Raw genomic sequence first — 17,518 nt, forward strand, 5'->3', positions numbered from 1 at the left:
CACGCCTTGAATATCATAATCCGGTTCAGATTTCAGGGAGCTCACCCCTCAACGGGGGATGCTCGTCACCTCCATATGCACGAAAGTGATTTAGATAGAGAAATAGTGGGCCAATGTACCTGTAGAACCCATGATTGTTCATTGCTATTAACACATCCTCACCAGTGATGGTTGTCCGCTTCTCCTCCATGCACCTAGTGTTTGCTTGAGTTGTCATAAATCTGATAAATTTGGACACACATTCCTGGATTGATATTACTGCACCAGCAGATATCCCTCGATCATTTGCCACCATTCTGCTCATCTGGCTTAACACATATTCAGCCGGCAACAAGTTTCCTGACAAGATCCAATTTTCATATTAGCTTACATAGTTGTACACAATAGGTAAAAATAACATAAAAGTATATTAACTGTATAAAAGCACATCAAGCTCAAAAATTGTAAAATGATAAATAAATAAATGATCTAGCTAGATAAAGAGTGAGATGATAGAAATGATTGACCTGAATCTCTAGGTTGTTGTCTACTAATCTCCCTGCCATAATCAAAACTATCTCTTTCTTGAAATTTTCTCTTCATCTCTCTGAATTTCAAGGCAACTCTGGACACAAGACTCAGAAAATGGAAAAAACCCCTTATTTCTTTCAAGAGAAATAATTAGCCTTTTAATTATATACCTGGAAAACGCTTAACACGTTGATAATAATGTGACACACACATGTACATGCACACTGACACCACATGTACATGCAAACTGACACGTGAAGGGGTTAATGATAAGGTGCAATTTTAAGAACAAGTGTTATACAGACAAAAAAATATTTAAATTAAATATCTTATATTCTAAATTAATAAATGGTAACTAAATAAAATACTCTATGGAAAAACATAATTAATTTAGACAATATTTTTAACCATTATAATCATTTTTTTTTATGTTTTGTCAAATATAATTAACTTTAAATATGTTTATTAGAATCAATAGTACTCTTGGGGTATTCCAGTGGGCGGCACACACACGTATATGTTAAAATCAACTATTTGTATAAGTACACATAATAAATAAAAATGAATTAATATTTTTCTTTGAATATATGATATAAAAACATAAATTTGAATAACAAAAATATTAAATAAACACAGTCACTAGTACATTATTTTGTTAATCATTAATGATGACATGTCAATTTTTTATTTTAAATGTCTAGTGGGCATTCTAGAAATCAAAAATATTACATTTATATGATATACAAAGTAAAATGAACATAAAGAATTTAGTCTAAGTTTTAGCAAGTTTTAACATACTTTGATAAATATTAAATAGTACAAGCCAATACCAATAATAAGAGCTCAATTTTTTCTTTTAAAAAAAAGAGCTCAATTTTTTGGTGAAGTTCGTCATTATTTTCTCCAATATTAACAAAACTAAAAATTTAGAATAAAATATAATGTATACAAATTTGCAGGAATATATGATAAACCAAGGGGAAGATCTTACATGAACTTGAAATATGCATTTTTAATATTATACTTGCATTAATATAAACTGCATCACATTATGCATGATAGAACCTAGAGTAGTTAACCACTCCACATGCAATAAGTACCTTTCTCTAATGTGCTAGTATTGGCATTTAGTACCAAACACAACTAAAACTTTGTTTAAGCGTTGTAAAATATATTTACAATCATTAATGACCCTATGAAAATAAGACTTCCCTCCCTCTACATTAATCACATCCACCATCCTTTTGCATCACACTCAATATGTAACTGTTCGTCCTCCACATCTTAGTCCGTGATATTGCCACACCAAAACCTATTATTTCAACTTTTCTAGATTACACTCTATCCTAAATCACCGTGCTACGAGATTGAATAAAACATCCCAACCGTTCCGAATAATAAAACCCACCCCATCTGTCCAGTCCTCATTTGGCATGCCACATCAGTAATAATTTTTACCCACCCATCAGGTAGCTTGCACCATATTTTACACCACATTCTACTATATGCTTTCTTTTATGCAGATTGCTTAGCCATTTCCTCTAGCCCGTTCCATTCTGCAACCATACTAGTAGACCTTAGCCGATTACATTCTGCAACCATACTAGCCGACCTTGACTGAATTCCAAAGCTACAAGTATTAATACAGATCTAGTTATTTCGTCTATTCCTTATGTTCGAGCACACCATACCCACCATGTCATTTTGCACTCCACTGCCACTCCAAAACACTCTTTTTTAAAAGGGTGTATAATATCATTTGGTTATACCTAGACTGTATGTACTAACCCTAACCTAGCCCACACTTTCGTAAATTTTTTTTCAAATAATACATGTATATCATCCTCCATATATAGCTGGAATCATGAAAACATTGGACTGTTGTTTACACATTTTTTTCTCAGGGCGTCAGCAGTATAAAGAACTCGACGACATGAACGCTGAAGAAAATTAATAATCTTGTCTGGTAACTTAAGTCCTCATAGCTTCTTCCAGATCTCCTTTGCAGTCTCCTTTACAGTCTTGGATTGAATTACCCTATTTGACATGACATTATCAATGGCACTACACAGCAAATGCCTTACCTTTGTTTCCTTGGAAATAGATGAGATATATTTAGCTGTGTATTCACTTTTCTCCTTTGGTATGGTATTTGCTGGATGATCTGCAACTACAACAGAGAGCTTGGTTGGCTTATGCGGTCCTTCATGAATTCTGTCAAGGTATTCTGGATCTATAGCTTCCAGAAATATAACCATCTTCACTTTCCATATGGAATACTCAGAAGGTCTCAACATGGGAACCCTGATAGTCTCATATCGACTATGGGTTTAAGTCTTTGGAGTTTCTTCAGTGTTGGCGGGCTTGGTTGGATTTTCTGCTTCTTCAGACATGATTGTTTTGGATCTTTACTGTATGTGTGTTAACAGATAGGTTTTGATACCACTTGTTAGGTCACACAACTCTGTAGAAGGGGGTTGAATACAGTGTAGAATACAATCAAATCGATTTAAAGCACAAGTAACAGAAAACGGATGTATTCGATATAACAAACTCTGTTAAAATGGAACTGTTCTCTCTCAGTGATGAACAAATATCACGAGAGATACTAGGTTACAATTTTTGATCTTCTCGATGATCGTAACTCTTTTAGAGTAAACCTATGTCTGTGTTTATATAGACACACAGTTACAAGATAACTTCTAGTTGATATGGAATATAATTCTATCTCCCAAAATATATCAACCAGATATCTTATATAATTTTTCTAGTCCTCGAACTCTTTCCATGCATATCTTCTTCTTGTATTAGTCTCGATCTTCTTTCCTGTGAATCAACTTCCTTCCTTAACTGTTAGTCCTCCAGTACTTAAGTTCTGATATCCATCTTCTGATATTATCTTCTGATAATCTAAGTCCTGATATCCTTAAGTCCTGACTTCTAGTAAGTCCTGATTCCAGTAAGTACTGATATTTCCTGTTAGTTAAGATCTGAAAACTAAACATGAAACATATTAGACATGACATCTCAAATATATCCAACTTCTATTAGGCTAGATTCTTTATGATGCTTGCTAACCATTTCATTGAGAACATTGCTGCTGAGAACTCAACCAACAAACTGAATTGTTAGGTTCAAGAAAGGAGAATCATTGCAGATCTTAATATAGCAAGTCACCACAAAGAGGTGCCCCTCTTCTACTTTCCAGTCATGGAGGGCCCTCAGGCAAGTGAGGTAAGCTCCACTGTCTCTACTCTTCCAACCTCACAAATTTCTTTTCCTTCAAGTGTAGCTATGACATCTGTCAATGACCCAACAGATGCCTACCCAATCTACCAAATCAACAATTTCATTATCCAAAGCTATGAAAGCCCCCTCTAGTTTCTTTCAAAAGAAACCAGTTACAAAAACTACCAAACACAAAAAGGGGAGTGTGAGGGAGAGTGAGTTAGGTGAGGGACATGGTGAAAATCAAAGAAACCCTAAGGATAAGGCTGGTGAGATTAGTGTACCCAAGCCTAGCCACACCACAGTTTCCCAACAAACTGTGGTTGTTAATAAGGAAATCAGCTCAATTCTAGTTTCATCCTTCCAAAAGGATGTTACTATTAAAACAAGCTCCTAACCAGGAGCATAGGCCAAGAGGGTTAGGGACACAAGTTTACCACAGACTTATGCCAGAAAGAAAAGATCTAAAACCGTTGGGGATGCACAGGAAACACACACAGTGTAAACTGGAGCTAAAGACTCAGTCACTGCACCATCTCTAAGTCAGCTTGATGTGGCTCCAATAAATGTGGAGTCACAACCAAAATCATTTATAATTGAAGCACCTGAAACACCAAATTCACCCACACACTCACTGGATGTAGACATGATTCATACATCACTTCCAAATTCTCCATCTTTAACTCTATTGGAGAAGCCAAAAATCCAAGCAAGTGAGCATCATCTTGTAGATGATTTGTTGGCTCACTTTCCAATTCTTTCTGAGTCTATTGAGACATCTGTGCCCAAATTTTCATTAATCTGCATAGAGTCTACAATAGTCTCCACTCCAAAATCATTTATTTCTTCTATCCCGGTGGATATTATTCATCCGTCGAGTAGTGATTGTATCCCGACGGATGTGCCTAACAACAGTCATCCGTCGGCTAGCCAAACTACTATCTCGATAGATGTTCCTCATCCGTCGGTTCTCTTTGCATAACTTTTAATCCCAACAATTTTCACAAGTGCAGATGACCTAGTAGTAGTACAATCACTCTTAGGACTGAGGGCATGGAGTGAATTGAGTGAGAGGCTGAGTTGCTCCCAGGAAAAAGGAGAGGAAATGAGTGAACCAATGCAGACCATTTCTTCAGGTCTGGAAAAAGTGAGTGAGGGGAGTCCCACCTTAGATGGTGAAGGTGAGGGTGTGAGGGTGGGAAGTCAAGGGGAGCCTTTGATGTAAGAAAAGAGAGATAATGAGAGAAATGCAGGTACATTAGTGATAAGGGTGGACACCATTGCTAATGAGTCAATGAATGTCAGTGATGTAGAAAGGAAGAGACTATTTTAGCAAGAATATCAAGCTGTCATAGATTCTATCTCCCTGAATGCTGAGACATTTACTTATCCTGTTATAGCTTATCAAACTCTAGTTGTACATGGCAATGAGGAGGCTGAAAAGATGCTTAACCTAGTGCATACAATTGCTTCTCTACAAAGAGAAAATGATGCAATCACTACTATGCCATCAACAACTGGCAGTGATTTTGAACTGGCTGAAGACTCTTTTGGGGATGCTGGTGGGGTTGATGAGGAAGACAACATGAGCATAGGGGGACATACAGACATTCCTTCCTGGATGCTAACCAAAGAGTGTTCATACTCACATCTCCAATCCACATTATTCAAGCTAATTCATGACACCCAAACAACCATTCAAGCATCCACAAGTGCCTGCATAAAAAGGTTACTTACTGCACATCTTCAAGCTCTACAGCTGCACAAGATTCAGGCTCTCCAACACAATCAAAGTGTGGATGAAATAAAGAAAGAGGTTTTTGAGGTAAAACAGGATTTCATAGCAAGGTTGGATGCTAGACTTCCTCGAACCACCATGACTGAGATAGCTCAGAAATTGAGGAAATAAGCTGATTTAAGTAGAAAGGTTGAGGCCATGGAATCTATATTATCTGATGTGGAGAAGTCAATGGCCAAAATACTTGCTAATTAGGAAACTCAGACTGCTCTGCTCCAACAGTTGGTGGCTGCTCAACTCCCTTCCACTCAATAACTTGATGCTAACAAAAAGGGGGAAAAAGGTTCTTCAAGTGAGGGGGAGAAACAACTCAAAATTCAAGTCAGCAAAGTAACTGTGCCAGCAATTGCTTTCACTAAGCCACCGGCTATAGATAGCATTGATCTCATCAATCTGGTAGCAGCAAACCTGGAATCAAATGATAAACTGCCAAAGATAGATGTAGCAGCAGCTAAGAAGGAACTAGATGAAAAATAGAAGAAAATTGATGCTGATATTTAGAAGAAATTTGGTCAGCTACAGAAGCCAGACAAGACTTTTCATCATCATTTTCAAGTCAAACATATCTCGATGCATGAAATGAGTCTAGGTAACTTGGAAAAAGGCCAAACTTCATGCATCAAATCTCCAAAAGCTGATCTGATTCTAAAGCCTAAAAGAAACTACTCAAAGTTCTCAGAAAAAAAACCCTGTGGATCTTTTGTTTGAGACACCTAGGCCAGATTAAAAGAAGTTGTTGGCAAGGTCAATTACATTTTATAAAGATCCATCTGATCCATCTCAAAAGAAGAGAATTGCCAAGATCTACAGGAATGGAAAAAAGATTTGTGTGGTAGTTGGACACCCTCTATTTGTAGAAGCTAAGAAGGAAGAAAAACAAAGGATAAAGCAAGAAAAGAAGCAGGCTGCTCTAGATGCTAAGAAGCTCAAACAAAAGAAGGAGCAAGCTGCTATCTTGCCAAACTTAAGCTGTCAAATCTACAACTGAAATGTCTGAGGAAATTGAAAACTATATTCCCAAATAGTCTACAACTTCAACTCAGACATCCAAGCCCTCAGTGATACATGAAGAATTCAAGGTGGATCCAACTAAGAATTTTCATGGTGAGCCTGTTATTCCCAAAGATGAGCCATTAGACTGGGAAAGTCTGCCAATTCCTGAAATCAACTTACCTATCTTCAACAAGCCAAAGAAGACAAAGATAAGAGCAACCAAGAAAAGCAAGCCTGTTACTCTCAGAATCAAGACCTTAACTAAACCTAAATCTACAATCAACAAGGAAGATCTCTTATATATCTGGGATATCAAGGAATTTTCAGATATAAACCTCTACTTGGATGAACTGGAAGAAGAGGAATTGATGCTCACAGACATCTTCCTGAAAGATTGGTGTTTAAGTACAAACACATGGCCTCTTCACAAGATTCTAGAAGAAAGCTAATCTGTACTGATAAAGGTCTACTCATCTTTGAAAAAAAACTTTGGTTTTAATGTGACTGCAAGGAGATTGGTTCTAAAGAAGATTGAAGAGCTAAGGAGTAATAAAGCCAAATATGCACTTTCAAAAACTCTATCAATTCCCTTCACAGGGAAGAGAGTGCATTTGAGGCCTTATTGGATGATGGAATTCATGGATGATAAGGGAGTTAGAAGATTTTTCAGACTGGATGACCAATTGAGTATCTCTAGCAATTAGACTTTATTGGAAATGCAAGAAATGCTGGATCTATTGGAAGCTGATGAACTTGAATTCCACAGACAACTCCAGAATCAAATAGAGAAAAACAACATGAAGCTTATGAAGAAATTTAGACAATCAAAGAAATAGAAATATCTGCTCAGACTAGAGGAGCACCTTGATAATAATTGTGAGAACTCTTTGTATACTTTGCTTTGTTCAATTTTTAATAAATTTTGTAGCACTTATCAGTTTTATCTACTACCTTTTTAATATGTATTTTAGGGTGTTTTGTTATCATCAAGTTTCTCTTAATTTATGGCTATAATTCCAGTAGACATAAATTTGGGGAGATTATTAGGAATATGTTGTGAACTTGATGATAAGTTAAACAAAATACCTTAGTAGATTTAACTTAGTGAATTTTGTAGACTCGATGGATGATCAAATATAGTCCCGAAGGATGAACTTTATAGTCTAGAGGGATGACAAACTGACATCCATCGAGTGAGTAGCTTATGTAATAAATAAGATCTGTAACATATTTCTGCAAACAATATGTATTAGTCAAGTAGATTGCTTAGGGTTCTATAAGTCATGTTGACTACTAGATTGATATGCAAAATAGGTTGATTAATTGTAAATATGAGATGTCTTGTAATTCTGTATAAAAGAAATAGAGTCAAGTGGCAAATAGACTCCCGACAATGATCTACAAGACTCCCGACGGATGATCTACAAGACTCCCGACGGATGATCAACAAAACTCCCGACAGATGACAAGCATATTCCCGGCGATGATAAATTCAAATAGTTGTTGATAGTGATAACACAGTCACATGCGTTGGGTGTTTGCAAAAGGAATGTGGCAGCCTGTTAAGTAGGAATTTAAGAACAAAGAAGCATTACCATTTCCATGTAATTGTGAAGATATTCAAAGATGCTGGAATAGAGTAATGAAGCAGCATGGAGTTAAACTAGATATGTTTTGTTTTATTATCTTGTTTTATTGTCTTGTAAACTTGGTGATATATAAACCAAGTGTATCAAGTAGAACAATTAACTAAGCAAGCTTATTTTCAGAGAAACATATCAAGCTATATTTTGTAAGCATTTCTCTGTAGTTTAGTTGTTCAAACTTGTAAGAAGCTGTGAGCTATTGAAAGCTTTACAGAGTTCTCAATTTGATATATATATATATATCTGGCGGATACTTTCGAATTCACCAGAAAGTTTTAAAAGCTCGTGTTTTTATTACTTAGTATTTTGATTTCTATCCCTTTTTTATTCCGCACCATTGCTAATCAAACACTGTTATATTTATCAAGTTAGAATATTTTAAAGTTGAAAAAGTAGCCAGAATTGCATTCAACCCCCTTCTGTAATTCTTGTTGTATTGTTAGGGAATAACACATGTCATTCACATAAATTTGCTTGACTTGAGAGAAGTGATGAAAGGTCTTGTTTGGTTTCTCAATTGGACCAAATTTCTTTATGATTTCTTCATCAATCTTTCTCTATTTGTCATCCAATTCCTTCTCAACTGCTGCAACATCAAGCTTCTTGAAATTTGTCTTTGAATCCAACTTAGCAGCTGCTATCTGGATCAGATCAATGCTGTCCAAGACTGGTGGCTTAGGATAAGTGATTTCTGGAACAATTACTTGACTAAATTGTATGTTTAGCACATTCTCCCTCTCACTGATTGGATCTTCTTGACTAACTGAGACAAGTGAATCTTTTCCCCCCTTTTGTTAGCATCAAGTTGAGTGGATGTAGAAGTTTGTGTAGCCACTAAATTTTGAAGCAACTGGGTTTGCTGGGCTTGATGTAAATGAATTGCAGTGATAGAAACTTCCAATGTCTTAAGTCTTGTGTCCAAGGAGTCCACTTTGCTGGAAAAATTGGAGATTTTCCTTAGTTGTCTATTGATGTCAAGTAGGGTTGTGTTAGGAAATTTAGCATCCATTCTCTCAGAGACATCCTTCTTGACCTGATCAATCTCTATTTTAATTGCAGTGACATCCATATTGTATTGAAGAGATTGAATTTGGTGCAGTTGAAGAGAATTGAGATGTGCTTGAAGAAGCTTCTTGGTGTTGGCATTGGTTGTAGCTTGAAGAGCTGTCTGAGTTTGTTGAATGATATGAAAAAGAGTAGTCTTGAAGTGTTGCTCATCACATTCTTTAAAAACATCCAAGATGGAATGTTTGATCTGGAGCTAGAGCTTACTTCTCCCCCTCTGTGCATAGACTATTCCTCACCATCATCATCTTCATCCCCAAATATGTCTTCAGAACCACCAGTTTCATAATCAACATCATCACCAACTATGGGAGGCATGGCTGAGATGACATCCTTAGCCCTTTGCATAGAAGCAGTAGTATGCACCAAGTTGAGCATCCTTTCAGCATCCTCATTATCCTGTCCAACTAGAGTTTGATAAGCTAAAATCGGATGAGTAAATGTCTCAGCATCCAAGGAGATATTTATGTAATGTCATCCCTAATCCTGATGCTTAGATTACTAATGTGGCCTTGTTGATAAATTCTTTCTGAATGACTGCACACACATGCTACACTGTTTGGGCCATATCTTGAGTTCCAGAAACCCAAATTGGATGATTCAACAGCCCACGCGAAGATAACGAGATTCTCTATCATTCTAAGTGGTCCAGAGATCAATATCTATCTGGAGCGGGCCCGAATTTCTGAAAAAAGTGAACTGCGAATTTTACTGGGAAAAACAGAATCAGTTTGGGAAACACATTTGTATTTTCCTTAAAATATTAAAATAGATTAATTAGATACATATAGATACATCAGATATTATTATTAGGGATTAAGTTCCTAGAGAAGAAAAAGGAGGCTACGCTCAAGAGGGAAAAAGTTTGAAGAAGAGGAGATTGCTGCATCTACAGTTTTCATCTTTTCTCCTTACTTTTTCATTATGTTTATATGTATTGGTTTCTTTTGAGATTATGAACTAATTTTCTCTCTAGACCTTTAATGGATTCTCTTGTTAATATATAAGTTGTATTCTTTTCTCCCTGTTTTTATGGTGATTTTAGTTGTTTATATTAATTTGTGTTTAATGCTTCTCAAAGATTGATCACCATGGAGATTGATTTCATAATTTAGGTGAACTTAGAAGAGAAACCCTAAGTTAAGATCCAATTAATATATCTTAGAATTAATATTTATATTAATTTGTGGTTAGGATAGTAATATACCTAAATACCCTAAGAAGTCCAATTAAGACGAAACTTAATGTTATTTATGGTTTTAAATCTTACATATAAATATGGGGGTTATTGCATAAATTAGAGTCACTTGAGATTCAGAAGGTCCTTATGAATACATGATTGTCTTGGAGTAATAATTATACCACGAGAATAGATGCTAAAGGAGAAACTTATTGAAGAACATTATATGAAATTAAAGGCCTAGTTTTCATTCTCTTGGAATTTCTTATTCCCTTTTGTGTTAGTTTAATTATTTAGTGATAATTTAGTAAACTTCACTTAATTTTTATTTGACTTGAATTGAAAGAAAAGTAGTAATTGGTATTTAACATCTTATTAATAGTCTTCATAGGAACGAATTTATATACTGCTTGTTGCGATACGTGCTCTTGCGTTAAGGTTGTAAAACCGATAACAAGTACGATAGTTGAGTTTCGTGATGTAACTTTCTTGGAGGAAGTGTTCCATATGAAGACTGGTATACCTTTGGGTAATTTTGAGGATGATCCCACTCACACATCGAGTTCTATTCATGATCATGTGAAAAAAATGGCAAATATGGGGGCGGATCCTGGTAGTAACTCTACTTCTAATGAAGTAGAGGAAACTAGAAGGATGAAGCGTGGAAAGGTAGTCAAGAACTTTGGAAGTAATTTTGTAACTTACAGTGTCGAGGATGAGCCTTTAACTTTCTGTCAGGCCATGGATTATTCGGAGTCAAGGCATTAGAAAGGCGTTGTGAAGAGTGAAATTGATTCAATTGTTTCTAACGGAATATGGGAGTTAGTTGATCTCCCTCTTGGGTGTTCTACTATTGGATGTAAATGGATCTTTAAGAGGAAGCTAAACCCTTATGGCTCAATAAATAAGTACAAGGCTAGGCTAGTTTCTAAGGGATTTAGGAAAATAGAAGGCATTGACTATTTTGATACATACTCTCCTGTTGCCCAAATGATAACAATCAGAATGCTTCTTGCATTGGCTTTCGTACATGGTTTTATCATCCATCAAATGGATATAAAGACAACTTTTCTTCATGGTGACCTTGAAGAAGAGATTTATATGGATTATCCTGGGGGATTTGTTGCTTCTAATAATAAGAAGAAAGTATGTAGACTAGTCAAGTCCATCTATGGCCTTAAACAATCACCTATAGACTAGCATAAAAAGTTTAATGAAACTGTTTTAGACTTCGAGTTTTTAATTAATGAAAGTGACAAGTGTGTCTACTATAAGGTTAGAGGTAATGATTGTGTGATTGTGTGATTGTGTGGTTGTATGTAGATGATATTTTGTTGTTTGGAACCAATAGTGAGATTATTAACGTGACAAAGAGTTTCTTGAAGAGGCACTTTGAAATGAAGGATATGAGATTCTTGGGATCAAGTTGACTTAGTCAACTGATGGAATAACATTGTCACAGTCTTATTATATAGAGAACTCTATACTTGAGAAGTACGATTATTCAAATTATAGAATCTCTAGTACACCATATGATTACAAAGTTGCAATAGTCAAGAATAGTTCAGGAGTTCTCGTATCTCAGTTAAGGTACTCTCGGATTATCGGGAGTTTGCAATATCTTGCTAATGTGACTAGACCTTATATTTTTTCTTCAGTGTCTAAGTTAGCAAGATATACAAGCTGTCCAAATAAGGCTCATTGTGAGGTACTGGTTAGAGTTCTCAGATATCTCAAGGGAACTATTTCCCTTGGCTTGCATTACCAAAGATTTCTGGGGGTACTCGAGGGGTACCGTGATGCAAATTTGATAACTAAGAAATCCGGTTCCAATGGAGTGACTGGATATGTGTTTACCCTTGTGGGGGGAACAGTGTCCTGGAAGTATTCTAGACAGACTTTGATTACTCGGTATACTTTTGAGTCTGAGTTGTGTGCACTTGATACCTCGAGGATGGAGGCTGAATGGTTACATGGACTCATGCAATGTTACCTGTAGTAAGAAAGTTGCTTCTTGCCATTTCTGTTTATTAGATAGCCGTACAACTATCGACAAGATCAGAAGTGTGAAGTATAATGCTAAGACAAAGATACACATCCAAGTTAGACTGAAGTCTATAAGGGGTCTTGTATCTGATAGATCTGTACATAAAAGAGACACGATCATAACATCTCAAATCCGTAGATCTGCACCATAACCTTTTGACTTGTCGTCGTCTATGGAGTGTGGTTACACCAAATGGATAGAGATTCAAGGTCAAACATTCCATCTAAATCTAGTAGCCATTGAAGTAGGGGACATAGTTGGGTTCAAACCCAGAAGGGTACCGACTCTGAAAATCAAGTCATGGTAAAATCTGATATGCATTTCTGTATGGATTTGTAGGGGATTGTTAGAAAATTGAAAGTTTGAGACATGTTTAAGACCCATTCTTGATGTAATTTCCTAAAACTAATTGTTGGAGGTTGTTCCTTGTAATGAGTACTTAAACTTTCATGTTTGGATCTAAGTCATTTTCTTAGTATAATCCATATAGAAATTGAGGTGAAATTAGTAGCTTGAAATGAGTTTGTGGGTTTTATCCCACCTTGATTAAGTAAAGAGGGGTGTAGTGCTTTATATAGTACAATGTGCAAGATTAGTATACCAACTACTAAGGTATGTGGGTGTGCATGGTGTTATTGTATGGCTCACGCGCACACACACGAATGTCTCGGCGTCACGCATACGCGGGGCGACCTGGTCGATGAATTTTACTGCTTGTTTAATTAAAATATTTACTAATTTATTATATTATTTTAATATGAATATTGAATCTATATAATAAGAAAATCAGTATTTGTTGATCATGAATTACTAATTCTAATTGCTGGAATAAACACTAATCAATATTTGCTTAAGCTGACAGATCCTGATGCATGGCTGCATCAGGATCTGCTGAGACTGTGAAATCCTAACTCCTGGCTGGATCATGATTTGCTGAGGCTGGATCAAGATTTACTGAGAATGTAATATCTTCAGTTACGTTTTGGTTTTGTATTATATATAGAACTAAAAGATTGGGAAAAGATATACCTCGATCACATACGTGTGAAACCCTAGCTGCTATCTCTCTCTCTCCTCCATAACATACAGATTAGCATAGAGGTTTGTGGGCGAACTGAGGTTTGTTCGCTGTTGAGCTTTGCGTAACTCTGTACGAATTGCTCTGTGATGTTGTATCCGGGAAGCGATATTGCAACCCAACACAGCGTAAGTGGGGCCAATAATCTCTTCAAGAACAGTCTAGACTTCTCGAAAGTTAGGCGCCTATGCTGTTCATAGTTCTTTCAGATTTATTAAAACATCTCTTAGAGCTAAGTATTTTATCCACTCTTTGTAAATTCAGTTACTGATTTTTCTTGTTATTTGCCTTCGGGTTTTATTTCGTTATTTTGTTTAATTTGCATGTTCTTATTAATTTGTAATATATAACTGTCCCATTATTACGCGTAAGCTAATTTTATCCAATAGTCTCAACGACAGGTCTACTATGTTACAATCAAAGTTATTTCTCTAGTTTCATGAACATAAAGAGTTATTTTTTTCGGAGTCTCATTCCCAGCTCATATTTTACAGATGTCGATATGCACGCACATGACATGTAGAGATGCTGATGTGTATTTTTTTATGCGTCTTATATTGTAAATGTATTTTATTGAAAGATTGCAACAATAAGAAACATCTTATATTGTAGATGTATTTTATTGGAAGATTGCAAGGTATAATAGGAACCCATAACAATGAGAAATGACAATTTTATTACTTTATAAAGCATTCCATTGCAATCCGTCATTTTAAAATGCATTCATTTGTAATTTGTCAAATTTAGCGGTTTTTTCGTAGTGAACTGAGCAAGAAGAAACTCTCTATATATAAACCAATGAATCGAATAGTCAGCCAAATTCATTGTTCAGAGCAGTAAGAATGTGCATAGGTTATGTTTTTTGCTAATTAGTTTGTATTTGATCTAAATAAATGAACAGCATTTTCTCTTCGGATGCATATATGATAGAATCCTCAAGAAAATTAGGAACTAAATGATATTACAACATGTGATAATGAAATATCTACGAAACTACAGTAGCAAGTCATTGGATTTGGAGGCTCAGAAGTGGTTTGTAGGTGATCACTGATCAGGCAACACATATAGTAATTTGTTGAGCCATTTTGAAAATGCTGTCCTACAAATGGTATCAATCACGTATAGTAATCTTGAACAGAGCTTCCGTGGATAGGTAATCTCCATCATGGATCTTACTATTTCATCAATGTCATATTTGACAAATGACCACTTAAGGAGCCGGAAGAGGTAATTCTCTTGTGGATGCGAATTTAATATGTACTCCGACATAACAATGCAGTTGATTCCAGCTATTAAGATGAATATTCATATTCAGAGCCAGCATAAACAACAACCTTATGGTCATTGCAACATAATAAATAATTACTACATTCCCATCCAGCAATGCAGAACATCTAAATTTAAAGAGTTCGAGTTTAGTGGGAAATCTTCCATAGTTCCATGACATGGTATCTATTCAATGAAGTCATATCTTTGAATGCAATGTTTGTGCCACAAAAAGTTGGTCCAGTTGATCTTATGCTCTCCTAACTAATCTTGGTTTGTAATCATTTTGAGTTCTGTCAAATCCCATACATACGCATCCCCCCTTGTGCATTTGGAATGGCATAGTATTGTTGTAGTTCGGGATCGATTTGAGGCATTTTCCATGAGATAATTTCAATACTCAAACTGACCATGGAAGAGGAAGCGAGTTGATCAGAATTAATTTTGTGATTATACCATGGTTCATGCTACAACCCAATGTTGTTTTCATTTCCCAGTTTGACTTGAAAATGCCATCGATCCATAACTCTTTCCGAGACTGATAAGAACAAATTGCTGATTCCAGAAAGATTTATGAATGGAAACAATTACTGCTTCAATGAGCTGACCTCGGCCCGCATAAGATATGAACTTGGTAGTCCATGTTATTATTTGCTCCAGGACTAAATTTATTTTCTTATTTTTTTAGTTAATATACTTAGCCTGCAACTAGTATAGTATACCTAGCCAATAAGTAGTTCCTTCTCTCGAAGAAATAGCTAGTCTGTTTCTTATCTTTCTTGATTAAAATTTGAGTCATTTAGATAGCTGTTTAGTATGAGCACATATAAAATGCTGTTTTACTGACCGATAAATATAAGAACTCCTATTGTTTCATACCTGTTTTTCTCCGTATTATTTCAGCAACAAATCATATGCGCTTTTCATTATAAAACTAACAGTCCAATTGAGAATTCTTTTAATTAGGCTTTCGATCAAACAAGGACAATTTTTGAAGGTCACCTGGTAGCTATCATTGGAAACCCTAAGAATTCAACTAGGAGCCTTCCTCTAGAAAATCCCCCACATTTCTTTCAAACCAGTCCACAGTTGTTTTGCATTTCTGAAGTGAGACTCCTGGGATCCAAAATGGAATCAAAGTGAATATCAATACGATCAATAACTCAATATCATTATTATTAGACTCCATTTCAAAGATTTCTTGGAAGAAATTGACCTATCATGACCAGTAACCGTGTCACCGTTATTTTCATTTATAGCAAAGATTTTGGAGGAGTTCTAGTGATCTTTAAATTGATTAAAGAAAAAAGAAGTGTTCCTATCTCCCTCATTGAGCCATGATCTAGTTCTGGAAGTCTGAGCCCAAAACAACTTCTCAATAATCAAGGTTTCATCAAGCTCTTTCAGGTAGAGATTTCTTGTTTTTGAAGTTCAGAGTCAAGCATCATGTCTGGTTGAACCTCTTGTAATTCGTCGTTAAGGATCTACACATTTTTAAAAATATTTCCAGCATTCTAATCATAATATTCCCAAAGAACCCAGAGTTCTTTTTTTTGTTTTGTTTTTTCAACCATTTTATTATAATCTGATTCAAGTAACAGCGGCAAATGCACCAAGTAACCAGTGTTAGGAACTTGTTTGTCATTATTTGATTCAAGTAAATGCAGGAACTTATTGCTGCAAGATTTTTTGCTGCAACCAAAAAAATCTTTTTTATTCTTTTTTCTCCATCTCTGTGTACTTTCTACATGCACCAAGTGTATTATGTTTGAGGAAGGAAAAATAAGTAGTTAAATGATAATATTTGAAAATTATATATTGTGTCATAAGAAGATTTGGAAAGTTTTTTAACACTTCTCAGCTAAAAGTTTTTTAACACTACTCAGCTAGTACAAATGAATTAGCCACCATGAAACAAATATATATCCAGTTGCATGAATTTCTCACAGGGAGGAAGAACAACACACGAAATTAATTGTCATAGTTACATAGTTTATTACTTTTTAAACTTAAAATTTATAAAGAAAACATGTATTATATAACTTCTTTAGATTTAACAAAGCCCTGAGCCTATTGGCACTTGGAAAATTGTTTATGGTAGGCTATTACCATTCGAACCAGCAGCACTACGTGAAGGTCCATCACTGTGACCATCCCTTACAAAACCTCTCACTGCCATAATCCGGTTCAGATTTCAGGGAGCTCACCCCTCAACGGGGGATGCTCGTCACCTCCATATGCACGAAAGTGATTTAGATAGAGAAATAGTGGGCCAATGTACCTGTAGAACCCATGATTGTTCATTGCTATTAACACATCCTCACCAGTGATGGTTGTCCGCTTCTCCTCCATGCACCTAGTGTTTGCTTGAGTTGTCATATATCTGATAAATTTGGACACACATTCCTGGATTGATATTACTGCACCAGCAGATATCCCTCGATCATTTGCCACCATTCTGCTCATCTGGCTTAACACATATTCAGCCGGCAACAAGTTTCCAGACAAGATCCAATTTTCATATTAGCTTGACACATCAAGCTCAAAAATTGTAAAATGATAAATAAATAAATGATCTAGCTAGATAAAGAGTGAGATGATAGAAATGATTTGACCTGAATCTCTAGGTTGTTGTCTACTAATCTCCCCGCCATAATCAAAACTATCTCTTTCTTGAAATTTTCTCTTCATCTCTCTGAATTTCAAG

At 35.7% G+C, this 17,518-nt stretch overlaps 1 protein-coding gene across 1 annotated transcript; it reads right to left on the reverse strand.

Annotated features, from left to right (window-relative positions):
• Positions 1-25: 25 nt before the first annotated feature.
• Positions 26-16,990, reverse strand: LOC141702997 (transcriptional activator hap3-like). The gene is made up of 2 exons (XM_074506619.1): positions 16,921-16,990; positions 26-339 (listed from the first exon to the last, which is right to left on the reverse strand). The coding sequence occupies exons 1-2, from the start codon at positions 16,988-16,990 to the stop codon at positions 26-28; spliced, it is 384 nt and encodes a 127-aa protein (XP_074362720.1).
• Between the last annotated feature and the right edge of the window lie 528 nt (positions 16,991-17,518).

This window comes from Apium graveolens, unplaced genomic scaffold (assembly GCF_009905375.1).
Source record: "Apium graveolens cultivar Ventura unplaced genomic scaffold, ASM990537v1 ctg6064, whole genome shotgun sequence".
NCBI classification, from domain to species: domain Eukaryota; kingdom Viridiplantae; phylum Streptophyta; class Magnoliopsida; order Apiales; family Apiaceae; genus Apium; species Apium graveolens.

Excerpts from the sequence above, each read along its gene's own strand:
- LOC141702997 (XM_074506619.1), bottom strand. The coding sequence starts at position 16,990 with ATGGCAGTGAGAGGTTTTGTAAGGGATGGTCACAGTGATGGACCTTCA. Across the intron at positions 340-16,920 it reads TAGTGCTGCTGGTTCGAATG|GAAACTTGTTGCCGGCTGAA; the intron begins GTAATAGCCTAC and ends GGATCTTGTCAG.